This window comes from Rana temporaria, chromosome 7, assembly GCF_905171775.1.
Source record: "Rana temporaria chromosome 7, aRanTem1.1, whole genome shotgun sequence".
In the NCBI taxonomy this organism is placed as follows: domain Eukaryota; kingdom Metazoa; phylum Chordata; class Amphibia; order Anura; family Ranidae; genus Rana; species Rana temporaria.
In genome coordinates this window covers 6,870,403-6,893,574 of record NC_053495.1, presented here as the reverse complement: position 1 = coordinate 6,893,574, position 23,172 = coordinate 6,870,403, and the positions used below count along the sequence as shown (strand labels likewise).

General features: G+C 49.3%; 1 protein-coding gene across 5 annotated transcripts; it reads left to right on the top strand.

The window, feature by feature from the left end:
* The first annotated feature begins 251 nt into the window (after positions 1-251).
* Positions 252-21,666, top strand: LOC120944988 (RNA-binding protein 5-like). Of its 5 annotated transcripts, none has more exons than XM_040358795.1 (25): positions 252-332; positions 6,221-6,287; positions 7,144-7,309; positions 8,254-8,421; positions 8,559-8,628; positions 9,118-9,191; positions 13,317-13,400; positions 13,512-13,620; positions 13,812-13,877; positions 14,655-14,833; positions 14,925-15,022; positions 15,550-15,637; positions 16,198-16,260; positions 16,349-16,409; positions 16,759-16,838; positions 17,523-17,619; positions 17,748-17,839; positions 17,922-18,095; positions 18,518-18,664; positions 18,753-18,830; positions 18,915-19,097; positions 19,266-19,340; positions 19,603-19,700; positions 19,796-19,925; positions 21,231-21,666. In XM_040358795.1, the coding sequence occupies exons 2-25, from the start codon at positions 6,271-6,273 to the stop codon at positions 21,360-21,362; spliced, it is 2,529 nt and encodes an 842-aa protein (XP_040214729.1). In that variant the 5' UTR covers positions 252-332; positions 6,221-6,270; the 3' UTR covers positions 21,363-21,666. The 5 variants fall into 5 exon arrangements, with proteins under 5 accessions (XP_040214729.1, XP_040214730.1, XP_040214728.1 ...); XM_040358796.1 differs by having other exon boundaries at positions 269-415; positions 13,512-13,572; positions 14,673-14,833; XM_040358794.1 differs by having other exon boundaries at positions 269-415; positions 13,512-13,572.
* The last annotated feature ends 1,506 nt before the right edge of the window (positions 21,667-23,172 follow it).

The window sequence follows — 23,172 nt, the reverse complement described above, 5'->3', positions numbered from 1 at the left end:
GGGAGGGGCGCGGCTGGCGCATGCGCAGAGCGGTGTTTAAGGCCCCAGTGCGGCACGCGGTGGTGTGTGGGAAAGCGAAGTGCGGACCCGCGCAAAGGGGGAGGGGCTTTCCGGAGATACCTCCAGCACTACATTTCCCAGCATCCTCCACGGCGATTACCCCTCTCCTATTGGCTCTCGGCTGTGTGGAGAGCTCGGCACATGCGTAGAGCGGTGTGGAACGTTCCAGTGGCGGCCCGCGGTGTATTGTGGGAAGGAGAAGGGCGGACCGGCAGCCATTTCGTGTAAGACCATTGACGAGTGAAGAGCGGCGCCGCCTCGGCGACCACACGGTGAGTGTCCGACCGGAAGATCGATCCGTCCGCCGTACGACGACACAGGCCCGGGGCCCTGAACTACTACGGAGCTATAATGGGTGAGCTCCGCTACAACCTCTGTGTGCGATATTATCTCCCACCTTCTATAGGGCTGTATGATACAGGAGCAGACCCCCTCTTCCCCCTTCCACAGAGTACAGGCAGGATGTCATTGTCCTCATTATAGGGCCACAGCACCCCTCCCCCCACACACATAGGGGCCCCCAATACTCCATACACCCCATTATAGGGGCCACAGCACCCCTCCCCCACACATAGCGACCCCTATCCTCCATACACCCCAGTATAGGGGCCACAGCACCTCTCCCCCACACACATAGGGCCCCCAATACTCCATACACCCCCTTATAGGGGCCACAGCACCCCTCACCACACACATAGGTGACCCCCAATCCTCCATTCACCCCATTATAGAGGCCACAGCACCCCTCACCACACACATAGGGGACCCCAATACTCCATACACCCCATTATAGGGGCCACAGCACCCCACACATAGGGGACCCCAATCCTCCATACACCCCATTATAGGGGCCACAGCACCCCTCCCCCACACACAGGGGACCCCAATCCTCCATACACCCCATTATAGAGGCCACAGCATCCCTCACACCACACATAGGGGACCCCAATCCTCCATACACCCCATTATAGAGGCCACAGCATCCCTCACACCACACATAGGGGACCCCAATACTCCATACACCCCATTATAGGGGCCACAGCACCCCTCCCCCACACATAGGGACCCCTATCCTCCATACACCCCATTATAGGGGCCACAGCACCTCTCCCCCTCACACAGAGTGCCCCCAATTCTTATACCCCATTATAGAGGCCACAGCACCCCTCACCACACACATAGGGGACCCCAATACTCCATACACCCCATTATAGGGGCCACAGCACCCCACACATAGGGGACCCCAATCCTCCATACACCCCATTATAGGGGCCACAGCACCCCTCACACCACACATAGGGGACCCCTATCCTCCATACACCCCATTATAGGGGCCACAGCACCCCTCACACCACACATAGGGGACCCCTATCCTCCATACATCCCCATTATAGGGGTCACAGCACCCCTCCCCCCACAAAAGGGACCACAATCCTCCACCTCATAGGGGTCACAGCACCCTCCCCCACTTACAGGGGACCCCAATCCACCATACACCCCATTATAGAGGCCACAGCATCCCTCACCACACATAGGGGACCCCAATACTCCATACACCCCAATATAGGGGTCACAGCATCCCTCACCACACATAGGGGACCCCAATACTCCATACACCCCATTATAGGGGCCACAGCACCCCTCACCACACACAGGGGACCCCAATCCTCCATACACCCCATTATAGAGGCCACAGCATCCCTCACCACACATAGGGGACCCCAATACTCCATACACCCCATTATAGGGGCCACAGCACCCCTCACCACACACAGGGGACCCCAATCCTCCATACACCCCATTATAGGGGCCACAGCACCCCTCACCACACACAGGGGACCCCAATCCTCCATACACCCCATTATAGGTGCCACAGCACCCCTCACCACACGCATAGGGGACCCCAATCCTCCATACACCCCATTATAGGGGTCACAGCACCCCTTACCACACAGGGCCCCCAATACTCCATACACCCCATTATAGGGGCCACAGCACCCCTCCCCCACACACAGGGGACCCCAATCCTCCATACACCCCATTATAGAGGCCACAGCATCCCTCACACCACACATAGGGGACCCCAATCCTCCATACACCCCATTATAAGGGTCACAGCACCCCTCACACCACACATAGGGGGATCCCAATCCTCCATACACCCCATTATAGGGGTCACAGCACCCCTCCCCCACTCACATAGGGGACCCCAATCCTTCATACACCCCATTATAGGGGCCACAGCACCCCTCACCACATGCATAGGGGACCCCAATCCTTCATACACCCCATTATAGGGGCCACAGCACCCCTCACCACAAGCATAGGGGACCCCAATCCTCCATACACCCCATTATAGGGGCCACAGCACCCCTCCCCCACACATAGGGGACCCCTATCCTCCATACACCCCATTATAGGGGCCATAGCACCCCTCACCACACACATAGGGGACCCCAATCCTCCATACACCCCATTATAGGGGCCACAGCACCCCTCACCACACGCATAGGGGACCCCAATCCTCCATACACCCCATTATAGGGGTCACAGCACCCCTTACCACACATAGGGCCCCCAATACTCCATACACCCCATTATAGGGGCCACAGCACCCCTCCCCCACACACAGGGGACCCCAATCCTCCATACACCCCATTATAGAGGCCACAGCATCCCTCACCACACATAGGGGACCCCAATACTCCATACACCCCATTATAGGGGCCACAGCACCCCTCACCACACACAGGGGACCCCAATCCTCCATACACCCCATTATAGGGGCCACAGCACCCCTCATCACACATAGGGGACCCCAATCCTCCATACACCCCATTATAAGGGTCACAGCACCCCTCACACCACACATAGGGGGATCCCAATCCTCCATACACCCCATTATAGGGGTCACAGCACCCCTCCCCCACTCACATAGGGGACCCCAATCCTTCATACACCCCATTATAGGGGCCACAGCACCCCTCACCACATGCATAGGGGACCCCAATCCTTCATACACCCCATTATAGGGGCCACAGCACCCATCACCACAAGCATAGGGGACCCCAATCCTCCATACACCCCATTATAGGGGCCACAGCACCCCTCACCACACACATAGGGGACCCCAATCCTCCATACACCCCATTATAGGGGCCACAGCACCCCTCACCACACACATAGGGGACCCCAATCCTCCATACACCCCATTATAGGGGCCACAGCACCCCTCCCCCACACATAGGGGACCCCAATCCTCCATACACCCCATTATAGGGGCCACAGCACCCCTCCCCCACACATAGGGGACCCCAATCCTTCATACACCCCATTATAGGTGCCACAGCACCCCTCCCCCCCACAAAAGGGACCCCTATCCTCCATACACCCCATTATAGGGGCCACAGCACCCCTCCCCCCACAAAAGGGACCACAATCCTCCACCTCATAGGGGTCACAGCACCCTCCCCCACTTACAGGGGACCCCAATCCACCATGCACCCCTCCCCCACACATAGGGGACCCCAATCCTCCATATACCCCATTATAGGGGTCACAGCACCCCTCCCCCACACACAGGATCCCAATCCTCCATACATCCTGCTATAGGGGTCACCCCCCTCCCCCCAATATCCCCTAAAGACTCTGTACATCCCATTATTGGGGTCGCAGCCCCCTATACAACATTGTATAGAAGCACTCCTCCCCCTACAGACAAGGACCCCCAAATCTTCCATTCACCCCATGATATGGGTTACAACACCCCAGTTGTATCCCCATTTTGTGAACTTCCAGTCATTGTCCCCTTAATAAGGGCCCCCTGTATAAATGGAGCACCCCCCCCCCAATCTGTACATTTCTGGTACCAGTCATGGCTTCTTCATACAACCTTTTATAGGGGTGTCACCCCCCCATATACACAGCATGATGACAAATCCCCTCCCCCTTTATTACAGGTTGGGGGTACCTCAGTCCCCCATACATACCATTGTAGGGGACATCGCTCCCCTTATATTGAACATTGATTAGGAGCACCCCAACTTCATCTAGTACAGGTGGGGGTGACTGCACTCCCCCATTATAGGGGGTCACAGCCCTCTGTGTCCCAATATACAGCCTTATAGAGTACTCCTCACCCTCTCTGCATCCTACTCTTTATTGGGGACCCCATTTCTCTATACATCTCATAGGGGTCCCCCCTATACTGGACAGTTATTGTTAATTTGCTTATGAACTTGTGGGGGGGGGCGGCGGCCTGTGCGGGTCGTGGCCTATCCTGTGCGCAGCTGTGGGGGGCGCGTGGCCTATCCTGTGGGGGGGCGTGGCCCCTCCTGTGCGCAGCGGTGGGGGGCGTGGCCTATCCTGTGCGCAGCGGTGGGGGGGCGCGGCCTATCCTGTGCGCAGCTGTGGGGGGGCGCGGCCTATCCTGTGCGCAGCTGTGGGGGGCGCGGCCTATCCTGTGCGCAGCTGTGGGGGGGGGGGCGCGGTTTATCCTGTGCTCAGCTGTGGGGGCGGCGCAGCCCAAAATGTGATCGTTGTGAGATGGGGGTGTGTCCTAAAGTGTACAGTGTCGTGTAATAGGGTGTGGTCTAAATTGCCTGCATAGGTTTGATGGGGGTGTGGTCTCCACTGCACAGCAGAGTGGTGGGGGTGTGGCTTAAATGGCAAACATCAGTGTGGTGTACAATGTATACAGCAGTGTGATGGGGGTGTGACCTAAATTGTGCACCCAGCTGTATATTAGGGGTGTGGTCATTGGTGGCCACGTTGAATTGTCTGAGTTGGAATGTGTGGTGACGCGATTCACGTGTTGCAGCTGCTGGGGGCTCAGCAACATTCCTGTCCCTGCCGGGGGGGCCCTGCAGGGCCCCCTTTGTATCTCCTGTGTGTGAGTGATGCACGCACCTCCCCGGGGTCAGGTCATCAGATGTGAAATGTTGTTTTCCTCCGGAGGGGATATTTTCTCTGCCGTTCTCCCCGCAGCTCAGTCTCTGTATTATAAGATCTCATGTGTGGAGGAGAAAATATATCCGGAGGAAACCTAACATCCCCCCCCCGGATCAGTCAGTGTTGCTGCTGCTCCATTGTGGAGATTCTCTCCGGTCCCAGGCGGGAGTGACAGGATGAGGTGTCACCACAAATAGATGAAGCCTCTGTAGTGTCACGAGGAGAGGACACGTCTGAGTGCCACAAGATCTGCGATGGGGAGTTCTGTGCAATCAGAAGGCTGTGTGCCACCATATGGAGAGTCATGTGATAGAGAACTGGGGGCCGCTGTGATATAGGGACCATACATAGAGCTGTGTATGAAGTTGTGGGGTCTTGAACAGGGACCATATGGAATGTTGTATGATACAGGAACAGTAATGACACATTTTTTGGAACAACATTCCATATGGTCCCTGTTCAAGACCCCACAACTTCATACACAGCTCTATGTGTGGTCCCTATATCACAGCCCAGCGGTCCCCAGTTCTCTATCACAGGGTTTCTCAACTCCAGTCCTCAATGCGCCCCAGCAGGTCATGTTTTCAGGCTTCCCATTTATTTTGCATCAGTGATTTGATCAGTTTCACTGCCTTCGTAATTACCACTGCTGTTTCAACTGAGGGAAATCCTGAAAACATGACCTGTTGGGGCGCCTTGAGGACTGAAGTTGAGAAACACTGCTCTATCACATGACTCCCCATATGGTGGCACACAGCCTTCTGTACAGTCCTTCTGATTGCGCAGAACTCCCCATCGCAGATCTTGTGTCACGCAGACGTGTCCTCTCCTCGTATAGGGACCATACAGAGAGCCATATGGGGCACGATTAGGGACTGTATAGAGCTGTTTCCTACAGGAATAGGGACTACATGTAGAGCTGCGTGATATGGGACTGGGGGGGACTATGGGGGGAGCCGCGGTACTGGGGGGGCTGTGTGGGGGTAGCCGCGGGGCTGTGTGGGGGGTAGCCGCGGGGCTGTGTGGGGGGGGGGAACCGCGGGACTGGGGAGCCGCGTGATGTGGGACTGGTGACCGTACAGGGAGCCGCGTGATGCGGGACCCGCTGCTTGTTTAGTATTGGGGACTCTCTGAAATCGGGGTGCTATGTGAATAGGGATTATTCTTTAAAATACTGATGACCCCCCATGAATGTTTTTGTTCTGTCCAGACGGTTCCATCATACCGGCCACACGGGGACCCCGACCTTGGAGGAGGAGCATGGGCTCGGATAAGCGGTAAGAGTCTGCTCATTGCTTGTGTCTGATTGGATTTGCTGCTAGAACAGTTTTCTGATTTAATTTCATACTTTGTTCTGACAATAATCCTCTGTACATTGTATGTAACAGGATTACATTATAGAGTTTGTATCCTTAGTATTGTGAAGGCGGAATGTTCGCTGTAAAGGTTCTCCCGCCTCATGCACACAGGATGGGTTTTATTCCCTCTCCTGGACGCCTTTGCCCTGGTGGAGGAATAATATGTGTCCAAAACGCACATAAAGCTGCATTTGGTCATTCATTCCATTGGTGGGAATATTCATTTATTGTGGCCATTGGAATGAAGGAACACTCAAGTTGCTAAACGTGCCTAGCAATTTTTCATTTTTTTATTGTTTTCTGCCAAAATGCTCCTTTCCTGAACACGCAAGCATTTTTTTTTTTTGCTTCTAAGCGCCTATGGGTGCAAGGAAAAATAGAAGGGTGCTTAGAGGGGAAAAAAAAATCAAACTTCCAGGCAACAAACATCCTCAGCAAGCCACAGCAACAAGAATGGCACAAAAGGACAAAAAGCAAGTAATAGTGCTCACTGTATATCAAGCCAAAGAAATAAAAAAAAAAATAGAAACCAGCATTACACATGTAAAGGTTTGGCTCGCCACCCTCTTTTGTGCGACGTGATGACTCCTGTACGCGTTACGCCCCAAATGGAGCTTCATCAGTGGGTGGCGAGAGCCGCCTGGTCATCGGGTTTATATAGGAAATACAATTTTAAAAAATTACGCAGCAAACTCCTCTAACAGGCGCGTTTCTAAAGCTCTGTGTGCATAAGGCCTTAAAGGGAAAACGTGTCATTTTTTATTTTATTTTGCAGAATAAGTCGCAGCGAGCGCAGTGGGAGATATGGGTCGGCCTTTGATAGAGACGACCGTGACGAGCGAGTGTCCAGAAACAGGCGTAGAGAATCTGTTGAATATAAACGTTACAGAGATGACCGGGACGATCGATACGATGATTACAGAGATTATGACAGCCCTGAAGTAAGTTACTGCACCTGAGGGACCCCCCCCATATGTATAATGTCCATCCTGGGACCCCCCCATATGTATAATGTCCATCCTGTACTGGGGCTCCCAATGAATATCTATCTTGTACTGTGTGATGTGATGGTGGGTCTTCCAATGTATAATGTCCATCTTGTGGTGTGATAGGGGATCCCCCCCCCAGGTTTGCAGTTTATCGGGGCAATGGCTGGTTATCGCTTTAATTATCCCGGCACCATGATTATGTCAGGATATTGAAGCCCATTATTATACATTGTAATCTACAATAGCTCAGCTCACCCATAATGCAGAATGTGCCAGGTTGTCACTTGCCACATCGCCTGTCACCAGATGTGGATTGTAACTTGCCACATCACCTGCCTTCAGATGCAGCTTGTCACCAAATGCATTTTGTCTCTTGCCTCGTCACCTGTCACCAGATGCGGCTGCCTTGATGATCTCATCTCTTCTCCCCCACCTCGCCTCCAGCATTAGAGCAGCCCCCGCAGGAACAAAAATTGTCTCTGGACAGCCGCACTCTGAAAAAATTGCAGCCTTTATTAAAAGGGCAGCACTACAAGTCACAGCAAAATAAAATAAAACCTGACTGCTGACGAATTTTGCACTGAAACTAGTGCTTAGTCATAGCTAAAATTCTAGCAGCCCCGCTGTGATATTGGAAGAGCGGCGATGCAGGTGGTGAGCGATGTCATCTCTCTGCTCGCTCCGTTGCCGCATGTCAGACAGTGCAGCCTTTGTGGCCCGACTGCAAACAGGCATGGCTTGGGGGTTGATGATCCCTGTCGTACGGTACATTGTCCATCCTAGTCTGGTGAGGTGTTATGGAATGAGCGGCCTTCTCCCTCATGCTTGGGGTCTATTTGTTCTTCGGTCCATCCTCTCCCTCAGTACAGTACTGAAAGGCCTGTATTCTCTTCCAGCGAGACAGAGAACGCGACCGTGAGAGGAGAAACAGCGACCGCTCTGAAGACGGCTACCATTCCGACGGCGAATACATTGACCACGACTATCGCAATGATTACATGGATGAAAAGGAGAGCAAGACCATCATGCTGAGAGGCCTTCCCATCAACATCACTGAGAATGACGTGAGTAGGGCGGAAGTGTCCCCGGCCTGGAGACGTGTATAGGGGACGTTCTCCTGAGCACAGGAAAGGAATTCTTCTCCCTCCATAGTTGTGTACACTCTGACATCGGGTGGTTCTCTGCTCTTGTTTTCCCCCAGATCCGAGAGGTGGTGGAGACCTATGAGGGGCCGCAGCCCGCTGACGTGAGGCTGATGAAGCGTAAGACAGGTGAGGTTCTTTCCGCCGTGATGTGGTGCCCTCCCACTCGCTCCGAAAAATTCTCCTTCTGAGGTTTATAGCCCCCCCTCTCCATCCCCCCCATACAGCATCAGGTTATTCATGGTTTTGCCATGGTTAAGGAGCCTCTTAGTTTTAAGCTGCCCATTGTCAGTATTAGTAGGATTTTGTAGAGATGAGATGTCACACTTTTTTTTATACCATTGCAGCCTCCTGTGAGTGTACAGCATGTGGGCTCCTGCAGGGCCCTAGACTCAGGCTAGTTAGAAGGGGTGGGGGGGTCATCGTACGAGGTTCCTTTTTCATGGCAACCCACATTAAGACAGGCCAGAAGAGTGCAGCCATGGAAGTCATGCCATAAACCAGTGCTAGATCCATGGGCTTTGTCAGATGGAGAGATGGAGCTGTGTTTTCTGTTAAAAGAAAAAAAAGGAACTGACTAACACTAGTATCCCGTCTATATCTGAATGCTGTCTCTAGGTTTAAGCCGTGGTTTCGCCTTCGTGGAGTTTTATCACTTGCAAGATGCTACCAGCTGGATGGAAGCCAATCAGGTTGCTTCACTCGCCAAGCCTAGAATACTGCTGAGAAATGGCACATGACATATGTCTGTAACCGAGATCGCAAAAAAGCAGAACGAGGAACGGGGGGGAGGGGGTGAAGGGAGAGGCTCACAGGTTCCATGGGATCTTGTCGGGGAAAAAAAGGGGGTCACACTCTGTGTACATTACAGGTATCTAATGCCCCCCCTACAGTGTCCCCCCCCCCCCCCCCCCCCCCCCCCCCCCCCATCCATCCCTGTAGTGGGAGGTTCATGTGTTAATAAATTGTCCTTCCACTTGTAGACACAAGAGCCTCACTTCTCAAAGTGTCTGAAGAGCCAGCCAATCGGATTGTGTATTAAATTGCTGTTGGGTAAAGGGGGGAGGGGCAGTATTTGCATTTGGGCCCATGAACTAAATTTTAATTTCTCGGACACTTTGATAAATGTGGTTCCGTTGCCCCCCCCCCGGTGTCCGGATCCTCCACTAATAATAAATCTTCAGCGCGGTATGTATAATCATGAGATAGTTTGTGAAATCCTAAGAATTTTCTACATGAACATCTTCTATAATGCAGTAAGAAATGGCGATGCACCAATGTCGCTTGTTTAGAAACTAGTACTCACCAATGCCAATTTCTTATACCTATTGCCTAGGAAGGGTAGGTAGAGTGGTGGTTTGGAAGGTTGTTGGGCGAGGGCAGGGTGGCATGAGGGTAGTAGAGGGGTAAGTGGGAGTGTTAGAATGGGAAAGGCTGGGGGGTGGGATGGTCATTGGAAGACATGTGGGGGGGGGGAGCACAGAGGCGTCAGCTGGAGGAGCCTGGGATGGCACCTGCAAGAGAAGACAGCTGGATGGGAGGAGGCGGCGAAGGGCGCCCGCTAGAGATGACAGCCAGCCGGAAGGGGATGCGGCGGGAATGGCAGCTGGCTTAAGGGGACGCAGAGATGGCACCTGCCAGAGGGGAGCAAGCAATGGGAATGTCACCCACCCGAGATGACAGCTGGCTGGAGGGGAAGCGGAGATGGCACCCGCCAGAGGGGTGGCGGCAGTGGGAATGGCACCCACCAGGGAGTACCGATCCTCGCGCAAATGCATAGTACCGGTACAACCCTAGTAAGAAATGATGAAGCCCTTTTATGTCGTAACAAGTCATATCACCTGATTTTCTGCAGTTGCCGATTGGCCCTCTGGTAGTTAAGAGGTGCGTGTTCCTATATCCAAACTCCATTCATGCATTGCCCTTCCTGAATTGCACCTTTGCCACAGCATTTCAGAGGGATTGAGGTCAGGACTTGAGTGTTTTCTTCTGGTTTTTTTTCTTCTATTTTTTTTTTTTTTTTTTTTTTGCATGTTCCTCCTAGTAAATCGGGAAGATGCCCCAAAATTCTGATGTCATTCCAGATCAGCGCCACATTTTATGTTTAATCTTTTAGTCCCTTTTCACCCTGACTGGGTCCACCAATTTATAGGCCGATCAGATTCTCCATTGCTTTCTATGGAGTGGCAGTCGCTGACACGCTTAAGATTTGCTTATAACAAAGCTACAAGAAAAAGGACATAAGGCACAGAGATCAGTGCAATGTCAGCAAAAGTAAATACTGATATAGAAAACGTAACAAAAGAAACACATGGACACACTTCATGGGGTAAATAATGATCAAGCCTATTGGGTCTGTAGGGGCGCGGTTAGAGTACATACAATTATATATGTGAAAACGTAGAATCCTTCATATACCCAGGTTATGAAGGGCAGTAAACAATATACCAAAGGAGAGCGTCATTGGCATAGAAGACCACAGGGTGCCTCTTCTCAGTTTCCATATAACCTAATAAACAGGACTCCTAGATGGTGTTAAGGACTAGAAAAATAGACAGCCCCCCACACATTTTATATTCCCTCCAACATTCTTCACAGTTGGAGATGGTGTAGTGCTTTACATATGGGGATAAGAGATCTGCAGTGGTTTGCGTTGTAGTTCCCATAAATACCACTGCTGAGGAATTTTATGCCGAATTGAAGCCTTTTTGTAACACATTTTACTCCTATGAGGTTTATCAACCTTGGGCCACATTGGAAATCTGCGGCTACACCAATTTTTGGGATATTGCATCATTTATTTACCATTCAGAGGAATTATGATTTACACAACACACAAAGTCAGAGGCGGAGCTGCGTTGGAGTGGGCGGATCTTAGTTAAGTTTGTTGGACGGCCCTTAGTGCGCATTGAACATTTTAGGAAGATCCCGGGTCACAAGACTCCTCGCTTCTCTCCTTTGTGAGGTTAGTTGCAGATTTTGTTTTGTACTAGGAGGTCAAACCAGAGCACCCCCTGAACTGTCCGGGAGAAATGTTTATAGTAAACCCTTTAGGCCTCGTGCGCACAGAATGATTTAAGAAAATGCCCGCGCTGCTGTCAGGGAAAAGTGATACAGAAAGAGCTTTTTAGCCACATTTTTTGAGGGTAACACTCCCCCAAAAAAAAAAAAAGCTGCCTTTGCATACAGAAGCTGTAAAAATGCCAACCGCAGCTAAAAATCTTGTTGCAGTGTTTTAGCTGCAATTTTACAGCCAAACAGTGGGTGCTCCTGGAGGCACAGTCAGTTATGTTTCCTTTACTGACCCTAAACCAGTGATGGTGAACCTCGGCACCCCAGATGTTTTGGAACTACATTTCCCATGATGCTCAACTCCACTTCAGAGTGCATGAGCATCATGGGAAATGTAGTTCCAAAACATCTGGGGTGCCAAGGTTCGCCATCACTGCCCTAAACATTTCTGCCTCAACTCCTCTGAACATTTGTGTGCTTGGACACGCAGGCTTACATGGAGGAGAGTTCAGAGGCAGTAAAAATAAACCGCCAGACGTCCCCAAAAGCGGCTAAAAAAAGTCCTGCGTGCACGAGTTTTAGGATGTTAGTTTTTGCATCAATATTCCCAATTTGTAGAAAAAAATAAAGACTCATTCTGATTGGTTGAAATGTTTTGTAGAAGCTGTTCATGGTGAAATATCAGGGAAACGTCACAAGCTCTTCTCTCATGTACAGCCTGCTGGTTGTGCCCCCCCTTTTCCCCATTTCTCTAATGTACACAGAGGCCTGGCGTATGCGGGCCCCCTCCCTCTCCCGGGCTTACTGCTGAGAATCTCCACAGACACATGTTCTCTGCAACTCCACATGGGTAGCACAGCCTGTATATACAGGAGGAGGTACCAGTGTATAGATTGGGGTGGTGGGGGGGGGAGTAAACATTAAAAAAACTCGAGTCAAGACTGTCAGTTGTGTGGGTTTTTTTTTTTTTTTCATTGATATGGCCGAGTCCCTCTTACATCCCAGGTCAGGGCACCTGAGGCTTCTGTCTAGTTCTGAAGGCTGCTGTGCCAAGACGCAACATGTCGGGGCGGAGCACACCTGATGTGCAGGGACTTGTTTGTCCAGAAGCTTGCACACTCTTTGCAGGATTCCGCGCTAGATGGAAGCCTCGGCAATAGTCGCCAAGATGGGTTCCTGTAAAACCTCTACTTTGTAAATTGGCGGAGTCTGTAGTTATATATACCCCGTTGTGTGGCCTGGCTACACATACCAGACTTCCGGGTTCCTGATACTTCTTACCCAGAACCTGTGATATAACACCCCCCCCCCATATGTGAGGGAAGACTGGGCACATTCTGGATTTCGGTGGCCATTGGGATTATTATACAATTCCATGTTCCTAGTTTTGGCCATCTAGAGGTGGGTGGGTGAATTGCGATCTGGCTGTGTGAAGTTATTAGAATTTTATGGGGGTGGGAATTATTTCTGATCACTCGATTTCCAGTATGTTTACAGAGACTTTGATACATTGAAGCTACAATGACTGGAAAAATAACTGCTACAATGTTAACGCTCATCTCTCTGGAGCCCCCCCACCCCATTGCTCTTGTCTATACCACCTCCCCACTTCTTTTTGTGTCTTCGGTCGGTGGCCTTGACCCCCTTCGGGCTTGGCCGGGCAATGCATGTAGCTGGCAGTGGGCGGTCCTTCCCCACATTGCTGTCCATATTAATGTCGGGGAGCTGACTCCCCTCCGCCAGGGTGTAAACGTCAGCCTGCCGGGATGTCGGGAATAACTTTCCCCTTGTTTATGTTCTTGCAGAAAAAGTTGGTGATCCAAGGCAAGACCATCGCCATGCATTTCAGTAACCCCCGCCCCAAGTTTGAGGACTGGCTGTGCTACAAGGTGAGTGGTAATTGTGGGTTTATTGGAGGTGATGTATGGGGGGAGGGGGGGGAGATTACCAGGGTGATGCAGAACAGTCAATATTAAGTGTAAAGCTCTCTGGTTTTGTAGTGTGGCCTGTACAACTTCCGCCGAAGACTAAAATGCTTCCGCTGTGGGGCAGCCAAGACCGGTGAGTGTTCAGAGACTGCCGAGTTCCGTGTTCAGGGGGTCTGTGAAGGTAACAGTACTACTCGGTTCATTGTAGCCTCTTTTATGGAACAGGGTTGGCCCTTGATTTTATATATCATGTGTCCTGTCTTGTGCCAAGTATACTTCATACACTAAACGAAGAACTGCAAAAAAAAAGATCCCAGGCTTGTCTTTGGATGCGATTTTTAGGGCTCATGCTTTATTCTCTGCCCCCTTCAGAATCCGATGTGGAGGCCCCAGCTGGTGCTACTGATGCTCCGCCATCAGCGGATTACTACAGCGACAGTAAGTGTTTCTAAAGCTTCGTTCCTCTGTGTTTGACTGCCACAGGGTCACAAAAGTGTGCAAGGGCAGGGGTGTCAAATTCAACTTCATTGCGGGCCGCATCAGTTTTCTGGTTACCGTCAAAGAGCCATTTGCATCTGGGGTGCACTACATGTACAGAATGCAGGGTTCAGGGGTGTGCTAAGTGCAGAGTTCAGGGAGCACATTGAGTGCAGGTTTTAGGGTGTGCTATGCACAGTGTGACCGCACATCTGGGGTGCACTACATGCATAGTACAAGAGTGTATATTGTACAGAATGCAGGGTTCAGGAGCACATTGAGTGCAGGTTTTAGCGTGTGCTATGCACAGTGTGACCGCACATCTGGGGTGCACTGCATGCAGAGTTCAAGAGTGTCTATTGTACAGAATGCAGGGTTCAGTAGCGCTTTTGGTTCAGGGGTATGCATTGAGTGCAGGGTTTAGGGGTGTGCTATGCACAGTGCAGCCGCACATCTGGGGTGCACTACTTGCAGAGTTCAGGAGTGTGTAATGTACAGAATGCAGGGTTCAGGGGTGTGCTGGGTACTTGGTGCAGGGTTTAGGGGGGTGAAACTCTAAAGTAAGTTGTATAATGTATGGCCAGCTTTAGAGCTTGTGGCCCATTTGGCATGGGGAGGGAGGGTGATTCATCGTGATCGAACTGTGTGAAGTTGTTAGGCCGGGGGGGGGGGGGGGGGGGGGGGTATTTTATCTGTGGAGGAGACTCCTTTTCAGACATCTGGGTGTAACCTTATTAGGTGGCTATGTATCCTCAGCCATAATCCTGCGAAACATTGGGCCACACACCGCTATGGAGTCCATCCTTGCTGCACTGGCTCCTTACGTATCTCTGGCAGTGAGCAACATCCGGCTGATCAAAGATAAGCAAACCCAACAGAACCGAGGATTTGCCTTTGTGCAGCTGCCGTCCGCATTGGTAAGCGATCGTTCCCCCTTCTTATACAACTACAGGACTGTTTGCTCCTCCTGCACGTCTCATCTCCTCTCCTTCCCTCCCGTCCCCATAGGAAGCCTCGCAGCTGCTGCAGATTCTCCAGACTCTTCAGCCACCTCTCAAAATCGATGGGAAGACAATTGGTGTGGATTTTGCTAAAAGTGCCAGAAAGTAAGTGAACGTTCCATGCAGGCGGGTGAGAGGAAGTGCTCAGTAACCGATCTAATGTTGCTTAAAGGGAATTTGTTTTACCTACAGATAAAGCTTTATCTGTAGGTACTGTAAAAAATCTCCTAAACGTGCACCGCTTGGGGAAATATTTACTTGTTAAGCCGCAGGTGACATCACCGGCACGTGCACTCTGCGGGAACGGCACACTCGTGCCATTCCTTCAAAGCCCTTTGCCTCCGTGCATGGGAGTGACGTCATTGCGGCTCGACCATTCAAAGGCCCGGAAGGAAGACCGGGTGAAGATAAAAGCCTTGCCAGTGGAGAATTTTGGTAAGTTTTTGCATAATGTTCTGGTATGCGATGCATACCAGCACATTATAACCTGGCCTTGCCCCCCCCCCCCCCCCCCCCCACACGTTTACTACCGCTTTATTCAGTCATATGTTTGTCATTTCGATGTAGATTTGGTGCGGATTCTTATATCACACCACCCACTATGGTTTCTAATTTCTTTTTTTAATTTACAGGGATCTTGTTCTGCCAGATGGTAACCGGGTCAGCGCATTCTCCGTAGCGAGCACAGCCATTGCTGCCGCTCAGTGGTCATCCACTCAGGTGAGGTTCTGTCTGTGTACTGAATAGAAGGGACACAAGGATTATGTGATGGGACATCAAATCGATTCCTGCACTTCCCTTTTTATTTTTAAATAGAACACATACTCGCCTAGATGGCTGCATCTATCCCCCGCCGCTTCTACACTGAGTGATTTAACAACCCTCCTGATTGATCAGTTCCCAGGTCCGCTCAGAGGTGGCTGTCAGTCAACCTGCTCTCTGCTCTGCCCCTCCAGCACTCACTGGAACCCTGGGCTGTAGTAGAGGAGGGTGGTGCGCTGAGAGGCTGAGCCAGCTGCTTCTTGGGCATCTGGGTGGATCCTGACATTGTCGGGGCCCTGGCCAGTTCTGTGCCGTCAGCTGACAGATTATAGGCCACAGTAGGCAGAATCTGGGTCACAGGAGTGGAGAACTAAGTGCATTTAGTGTACAATGCATTATAACCTTGCCTTTTCATTTGTAGTATTTTAGGGGTTTTTGCACACGGAGTACAAAGTCTACCAGATGTTAATATTTTGTTTTCCCTCCGGATTATATGAATTTTTTTTCTTGTTTTTCAGCCTCAGCAAAGTGGGGAAGGGGGAGAGCCTAGCTATGGACAAGAAGGATATCAGTATGGACAAGTGAGTGGTGCTTTTTATTTCTTTTATTTTTTTTTTCTTATTTTGGGACTTCTTTTCCAGTGATAAAATACATAAATGTCTTTATTAGGATTATCAGCAATATTACCAGTCTCAGGCCGGAGGAGCAGAACAAGGAGCAGCAACCGCAGGTGAGCAGAAAGTACTTCTCACTGGTTTGTGTCCAAGTGATCCGTCCGTTAAGTCGAGTTCTTTCCTTAACCACTTCAGCCCCAGTAGGTTTTTTTGCATGGCTGTGTGACACTTTACCCAAATTTTATGTAACATTTTTTTATTTTTTCCCACAAATAGAGCTTTCTTTTGGTGGTATTTGATCACCTTTGCGTTTTTTATTTGTTGCATTATAAATAAAGACCAATTTGCATACGTGGGGCGGTCGGCAAGCAGTTTAAGTTATCCCTTGTGCTGCACCTGCCAGATCTCATAGATTCCGCCTGATCTGATCCCCTTTCATAATATTATGCCTTTTCTTTTTTTCAGAGGGTGCCCCCGCAACCACTACCACCAGTGCAGCTGTCGTATGTCAGAGCCCCCAACTCTACCAGCACCCCAGATCTCCGGTGAGTAATTGGGATTGCCCTTGGCTAGTGTGAAGATCAGGCGTAATGTGTTGGGTCGTTATTGGAAGCTCACAGAGCTCTACGGATATATCGCCCCGTTTCCTCACCCCATTATTATCGAAGGCACACTGAGAATTGTATAGGACTCCTCACCCCATTATTATAGGGAGCACACTGAATTGTGTAGGACTCCTCACCCCATTATAGGGAGCACCCTGAGATGAGTATATGACTCCTCACCCCATTATAGGGAGCACCCTGAGATGAGTATATGACTCCTCACCCCATTATAGGGAGCACCCTGAGAATTGTATAGGACTGCTCGCCCCATTATATAGTGAACACTGAGAATTGTATAGGACTCCTCACCCTATTATAGGGAGCACACTAAGAATTGTATAGGACTCCTCACCATATTATAGGGAGCACCCTGAGATGAGTATAGGACTCCTCACCCCATTATAGGGAGCACGCTGAGAATTGTATAGGACTCATCACCCCATTATCGGATTGTAGGGTGCTGGAAATGTAAAGGTGATTTGTTTAGGCCGTTGCAGGCTCTGCATCCTCTAGTATATTTTATATTCTAATGACCATCTTGGGGATTATACATCTTTGTTATGTAAATTGGAGGTGACACGCGCACACACTATTGCTTTCTTACGCCTCGTTCTTTCCCCACAGACTCAGGCCAGCACTAGTGCAACAACCAGTGCCGCACCCAGTGCTAACACACCAGATGGTGGTATCCCTAATCCCATCATTCCAGGCGTCAAATATGGTAAGTGTTGGTGGGTTCATCTTCATGTTGGTTCATCATCAGTGAAAACTGCCTTGCAAACAGAATTCTATGTGGACTGTCTGTTCTCCTAAATTAGTCAGTTTCATAAAGAAATATGTTCTTCACAGCTGTTCCTGACACGTCTACTTACCAATACGACGAATCATCCGGCTACTACTACGACCCTACGACGAGTCTCTACTACGACCCCAATTCTCAGGTGAGCCAGGTGGACATGTTGGCTGAGCTGTGTATTAATGGTGAATGCATGGAGGGTCCTTCATTCTTGTGTCTGTCCGCAGTATTACTACAACTCCGTGACGCAGCAATTCCTGTACTGGGACGGGGAGAAGCAGACTTATCTGCCAGCCGCAGACGCTGCCGCTGGTGGACCCGGGCCTAACAGCGCTTCTACATCCGGCACCAAAGAGGGCAAAGAGAAAAAGGAGAAACCAAAGAGCAAGACGGCACAGCAGGTACAGAGGCAATGTAAACTAGGGATGCACCGGTATATTGGCCACTGAAAATAGGGTTATCTGTGTTTTGTAGTCTTAAAAACAAAAGTGCTGATAATTGCTAAATTGAGTCTCGGGGGACCTTGGTGCACAACGGCGGCCCTCGGGACCAGTGGTGCTCTTTTGGGACCTTGGCACACAACGGCGCCCCTCAGGGACAAAGGGGGACCTCGGAGCAGAATGGCGCCCCTCGGGGGGCCTCCATGCAGAAACACGTTCCTCTCAGTTTTTATTTTTGGCCAAGTGCATCCAGATTTTTTTGGTTTTAGTTTCAGCATCAGAATTTTCTTTTCGGCGCACCACTAATGCAGACTTAAGTGCTACGGAAACATGACCCCTTTTGCACAGTGATCTATAATAAAAAAAATTCTCTTCCACTTCAGATCGCTAAAGATATGGAGCGCTGGGCAAAGAGCTTGAACAAACAAAAGGAGAACTTTAAAAACAGCTTCCAGCCTCTGAACTCCCGAGACGAGGACCGCAAAGAGTCTGCAGCCGCTGATGCCGGGTTCGCTTTGTTTGAGAAGAAGGTACGACGGCGGCGGTGTCAATATTCACCACTTGAGGGTTCCTGCTGTTTACACATAGAAACTAATCTCTCCTTTTTTGTATCTATAGCAAGGAGCCTTGCTGGAGAGGCAGTTTCTTCCGGAAATAATGATGATGGTTGTCGCGGAGGAAGAGAAGCCACCTAACGTGAGACCCGCAGCATATGCTTGTCTTCTATATCTGTGTTCTCTGGCCCTGGATGGTCCTAACTATAATTTCTCCTGTGTGCAGAAGGCCCTGGTTGCAGCTTACAGCGGTGACAGCGACAATGAAGAGGAGTATGAGCGGCCTCTGTCACTAATCGATGAGGATAAATTAACAGATTGGAAGAAATTGGCCTGTTTACTGTGCCGACGGCAATTCCCTAACAAAGATGCTCTCACCAGGCACCAGCAGCTGTCAGACCTACACAAGGTGAGAGACTCTGCCTCACTTGGGACAGAATTCAGGGGGTGTGGGCTCTGCCCGTGCTTATTCCAAGGGGGCGCGTGGGCTCTGCCCGTGCTTATTCCAAGGGGCGTGGGCTGACAGAACTTATTCCAGGTTCTTTGATAAATGGTGTTCCTGCTTTGTGTGTTGCAGCAAAACCTGGATGTGTACCGGAGATCCAGACTGACAGAACAGGATTTGGATGTATTGGAGCAACGGGAAAGAGAGGTGAGTAACGGTCCCATCTTGCCATCTCTGTTCTGTAAATAAATACAATGACGGGTTCAAGTAATTTCTCAGAAAAGTAAAGCATGGATGCTTGTTTTGAATGTTAAAAGTGAAAAAGTGTTTGCTCTTTTTTTAGTGTAGTGTCACTTTAACTTGTGATTTTCTTAAAGCCTCAATGGATAGACTTTTCTATCCTATAGGGGGATAAACATGAGACCAGTTGTAGGAACTTTGCCATGATTGCAATTGTCTTTCTGTGCAGGCAAAATACAGAGACCGGGCGGCGGAGCGGCGTGAGAAGTACGGCATTCCCGAACCCCCGGAGCCTAAACGCAGGAAGATGTATGACAACACAGCTGTGTAAGTATCCATGACATGATGGATGTGTGCTGTTTATTCTATGCAGCTTTGTGCGCATATCTAAGTGTTTGTTGTTTTGTTTTGCCCTACCGCAGAAACTACGAGCAGCCAACCAAGGATGGCATTGACCACAGTAACATTGGAAACAAAATGCTCCAGGCCATGGGCTGGAAGGAGGGCTCGGGCCTGGGCCGGAAGAGTCAGGGAATTACCGCCCCCATTCAGGTGAGTTTAGACCGCCATGTTCAGTAAAGAGAACCTGTGTCTTGTCCAAGCAGGAATGTAGAAAACTGGTTTCATTAAAGCGGCGGTCCACACAAAAAGTGACCCTCTGCTTTTCGGAAACCCTAACCCCACCCCTCTTGGGTTTAACATTCGGCACCTTTCAGTGCTGCGATCTTATGAAAGGAACAGTCTGTGCCGTGGGCCAGGTAAATCATCTTGGCGGGCCGTAGTTTGAGGACCCCTGGCATAGAAGATGCATTAAGGTGAAAAAAACATGTAGGTTTATGTAACGGTCACCACTGTTTACGATCTCCCATTCCATCAACCCACGTCAGCTTATCCGATAATCCAGCAGACACGATCCATATGGATTTCCCCAGAATAAACGAGACATACGCTCTGTTTTCTGGTTTCAAAATGTATGAACACTTTTTATGGTAACTTGGTTTCTAAAACTGTATATAAAGAAAGCCAAGTGAACAATGAATCAACTCCACCCACACGGCACTTCAATACACACTCTTAGACAATGACATTCAGTTGAGTGGATTATTAGTCATCCCCCAGACGTCCCGTCTCCGCAATAATAAGCTATTCACACCTGATCTTCAATAGGCTTCTCACACCAACAGTGCCATTAGCATCACACAATGGAATGTCTAGGAGCAGACGCAATTAACACCTCAAAAGCATGTGTTCTCCCCCCCCCCATTGAATAAAAACACTCCATTTGGAGTCAGACTTTAACAACTTGTAATATTCCAAGATATCCTGCAAAACATGAATTATCAGTAATGTCCCATCTCATGTAATTTATAATATTTCTGTCACCCTATGCCCAAAAGGGGTACAGGATGACCCTAGACCAGTGATGGCAAACCTTGGCACCCCAGATGTTTTGGAACTACATTTCCCATAATGCTCAGCTACACGGCAGAGTGCATGAGCACCATGGGAAATGTAGTTCCAAAACATCTGGGGTGCCAAGGTTCGCCATCACTGCCCTAGACCCATTAGTGACGCTGGCACAGGAGTACCCCCCATCCTTCCAAAGTCTCTGGGTGTCACTGGCCATTCCGTTACAGTTTACAACCCCTTTTGAGGTCTTCTCATAACTCCACCCCGTCGCGTGGCAGCAAACATGTAGCTGAGCAGCTAATCACAGAGCGCCAGCACTGTCCAATGGGAAGTGACCCGATTTTTATTTCTTGGCTCTATGATGGCTGAACACAGGAGTGGAAGCTAAGCACAGGTACACGTCAATGTCTTTGTTTTCTGGTGCTAACAATGCGGTTTTCTTTGCAGGCTCAGGTGAGGGCGAAGGGTGCCGGTCTCGGTGCAAAAGGAAGTGCCTATGGATCATCCAACGCTGCATCAGATTCTTACAAGGATGCTGTCAGGAAAGCCATGTTTGCCCGGTTTACGGAGATGGACTGAGCCATTGGTGCAGTGTATAAGTTTACCCCCCCGGGGGGCGCAGTAGTCAGCGTTCTTCCTCATCCATTGTAAAGGTGCTGGGCACTGCCTGGCAGGAAGAGGGCGACCCGTGTAAATGTGTAAAATAAAATTGTACAGTGTAAATATATTTTTTTGTGTTTAAGTTTCTATGTTGTGCAGGAAATGTGTGAAGGGATGTGAGATATTATTTACCCCTCCATAGCCGAGGGATTGTCAGTCCTTTCTAGCTGATAAACTTTGTACATTATTTTTTTTTTCCAATAAAATAAATTTACAAGCAAAATAAGTGTTGTGTCGAGTTTCTTCTGATCTGCACCCCAAAGACAAAGTGAGGCCCAGACAACCCGCGACATTTACAGATCCATCTAAAAAAAAAAAAATGTGAAAAAAAGTGAAACTCCTATACAGTGGAACCTTGTATTAAAGGGTCACTAAAGGGAAAAAAATGTTTTTGCTGAAATGAATGCTTACAGGGTATAGAGTTAACTGATTCCTTTTAAAAATGATGAAAAATAGATTGAATTCTATCATATAATGTGCCTCTAGTTTCACTTTCGCTTTTAAACTGATTTCATGTTTATGTGAAGTAAAGAGACACACAGAACAAAAACAAACAAATCCAGGGCAGTGTTTTGTTTTTAAAATGAATCTGATTGGTTCTGAGGAGTTTTAGACCACAGTGAGAAGCTCCCATGAGAAATTTGCTATGGAGCCAGAGAACCAGGAAGTGAGGATTTCAGCAAAGGATTACAGCTGCTTCAAAGCAAAAACGGACAATGAGGACATGAAATCAAGACTGCTATAAGGTAAAGCAAGCTATTTAGCCCAAAAATTTTTTTTTTTGTTTAGTGATCCTTTAAGAGCATAATCCGTTCCAGGAGAAGGCTTGTAATCCAAAGCACTTGTATGTCAAAGCAAGTTTCCCCATAGAAGTCAATGGAAACTAACATAATTCGTTCCGCATTGACTTTTATGACATGCAATACCGCATGTGGCCAGAGGGGGGGCGCTGTAAAGGCTCGAGCACAGCTCGGCTGAACTCTGGAAAAACTCAGTTCCTGAGCCTTTCAAACGGCTCAGCTCCGGTGCGACAACACTCGCAAACCGAGTGACATTTAAAAAAAAACGTTGCTCGTTATTCAAAATGCTCATTAACTGCGTTACCCATAAACCAACCCCCCCGATACAGACATGAGGACCACCGGAACCCCCCCCCCCCTCAAAATGGGCAAGAAAATTATAGGAGCCCCCTCGGGAATTACAGGAAATGTCTGTACAGCTGAAATATCAGATCTGGGGGGAGGGGCAACTTCATTTTTAGTGACGGTTCAGAAATCTGTCTGTCATTGCTGGTCCATGTTTAGTATTTTTCTAATGACTCCCTATTGGCATTAGGAGCTTACACTCTAATGTCCCCTCACCACAGCCACACACCGGGATTATTATTAAATATGTAGCTCTCGTATATAATAATAATTATTAAATACTTGTATAGCTCTCACATTTGTATTAAATTATCGAACTCACACATATATAATTATGAAAAACGTATACGGCTCTCACATATAAAGTATATAGCTCTCAAATATATATATTTGTAGCTATAACTTGTATAGCGCTCACGTATATAATTACTATTAAATACTTGTATAACTCTCACACATAATAATTATTAATAAATACTTACAACTCTCACATATACCATGCCATGGTGCTGTACAGAGAACACTGAGCCAGTAACATCAGTCTCTGCACCAGAGGAGCTTACACTCTAATGCCCCCACGACAG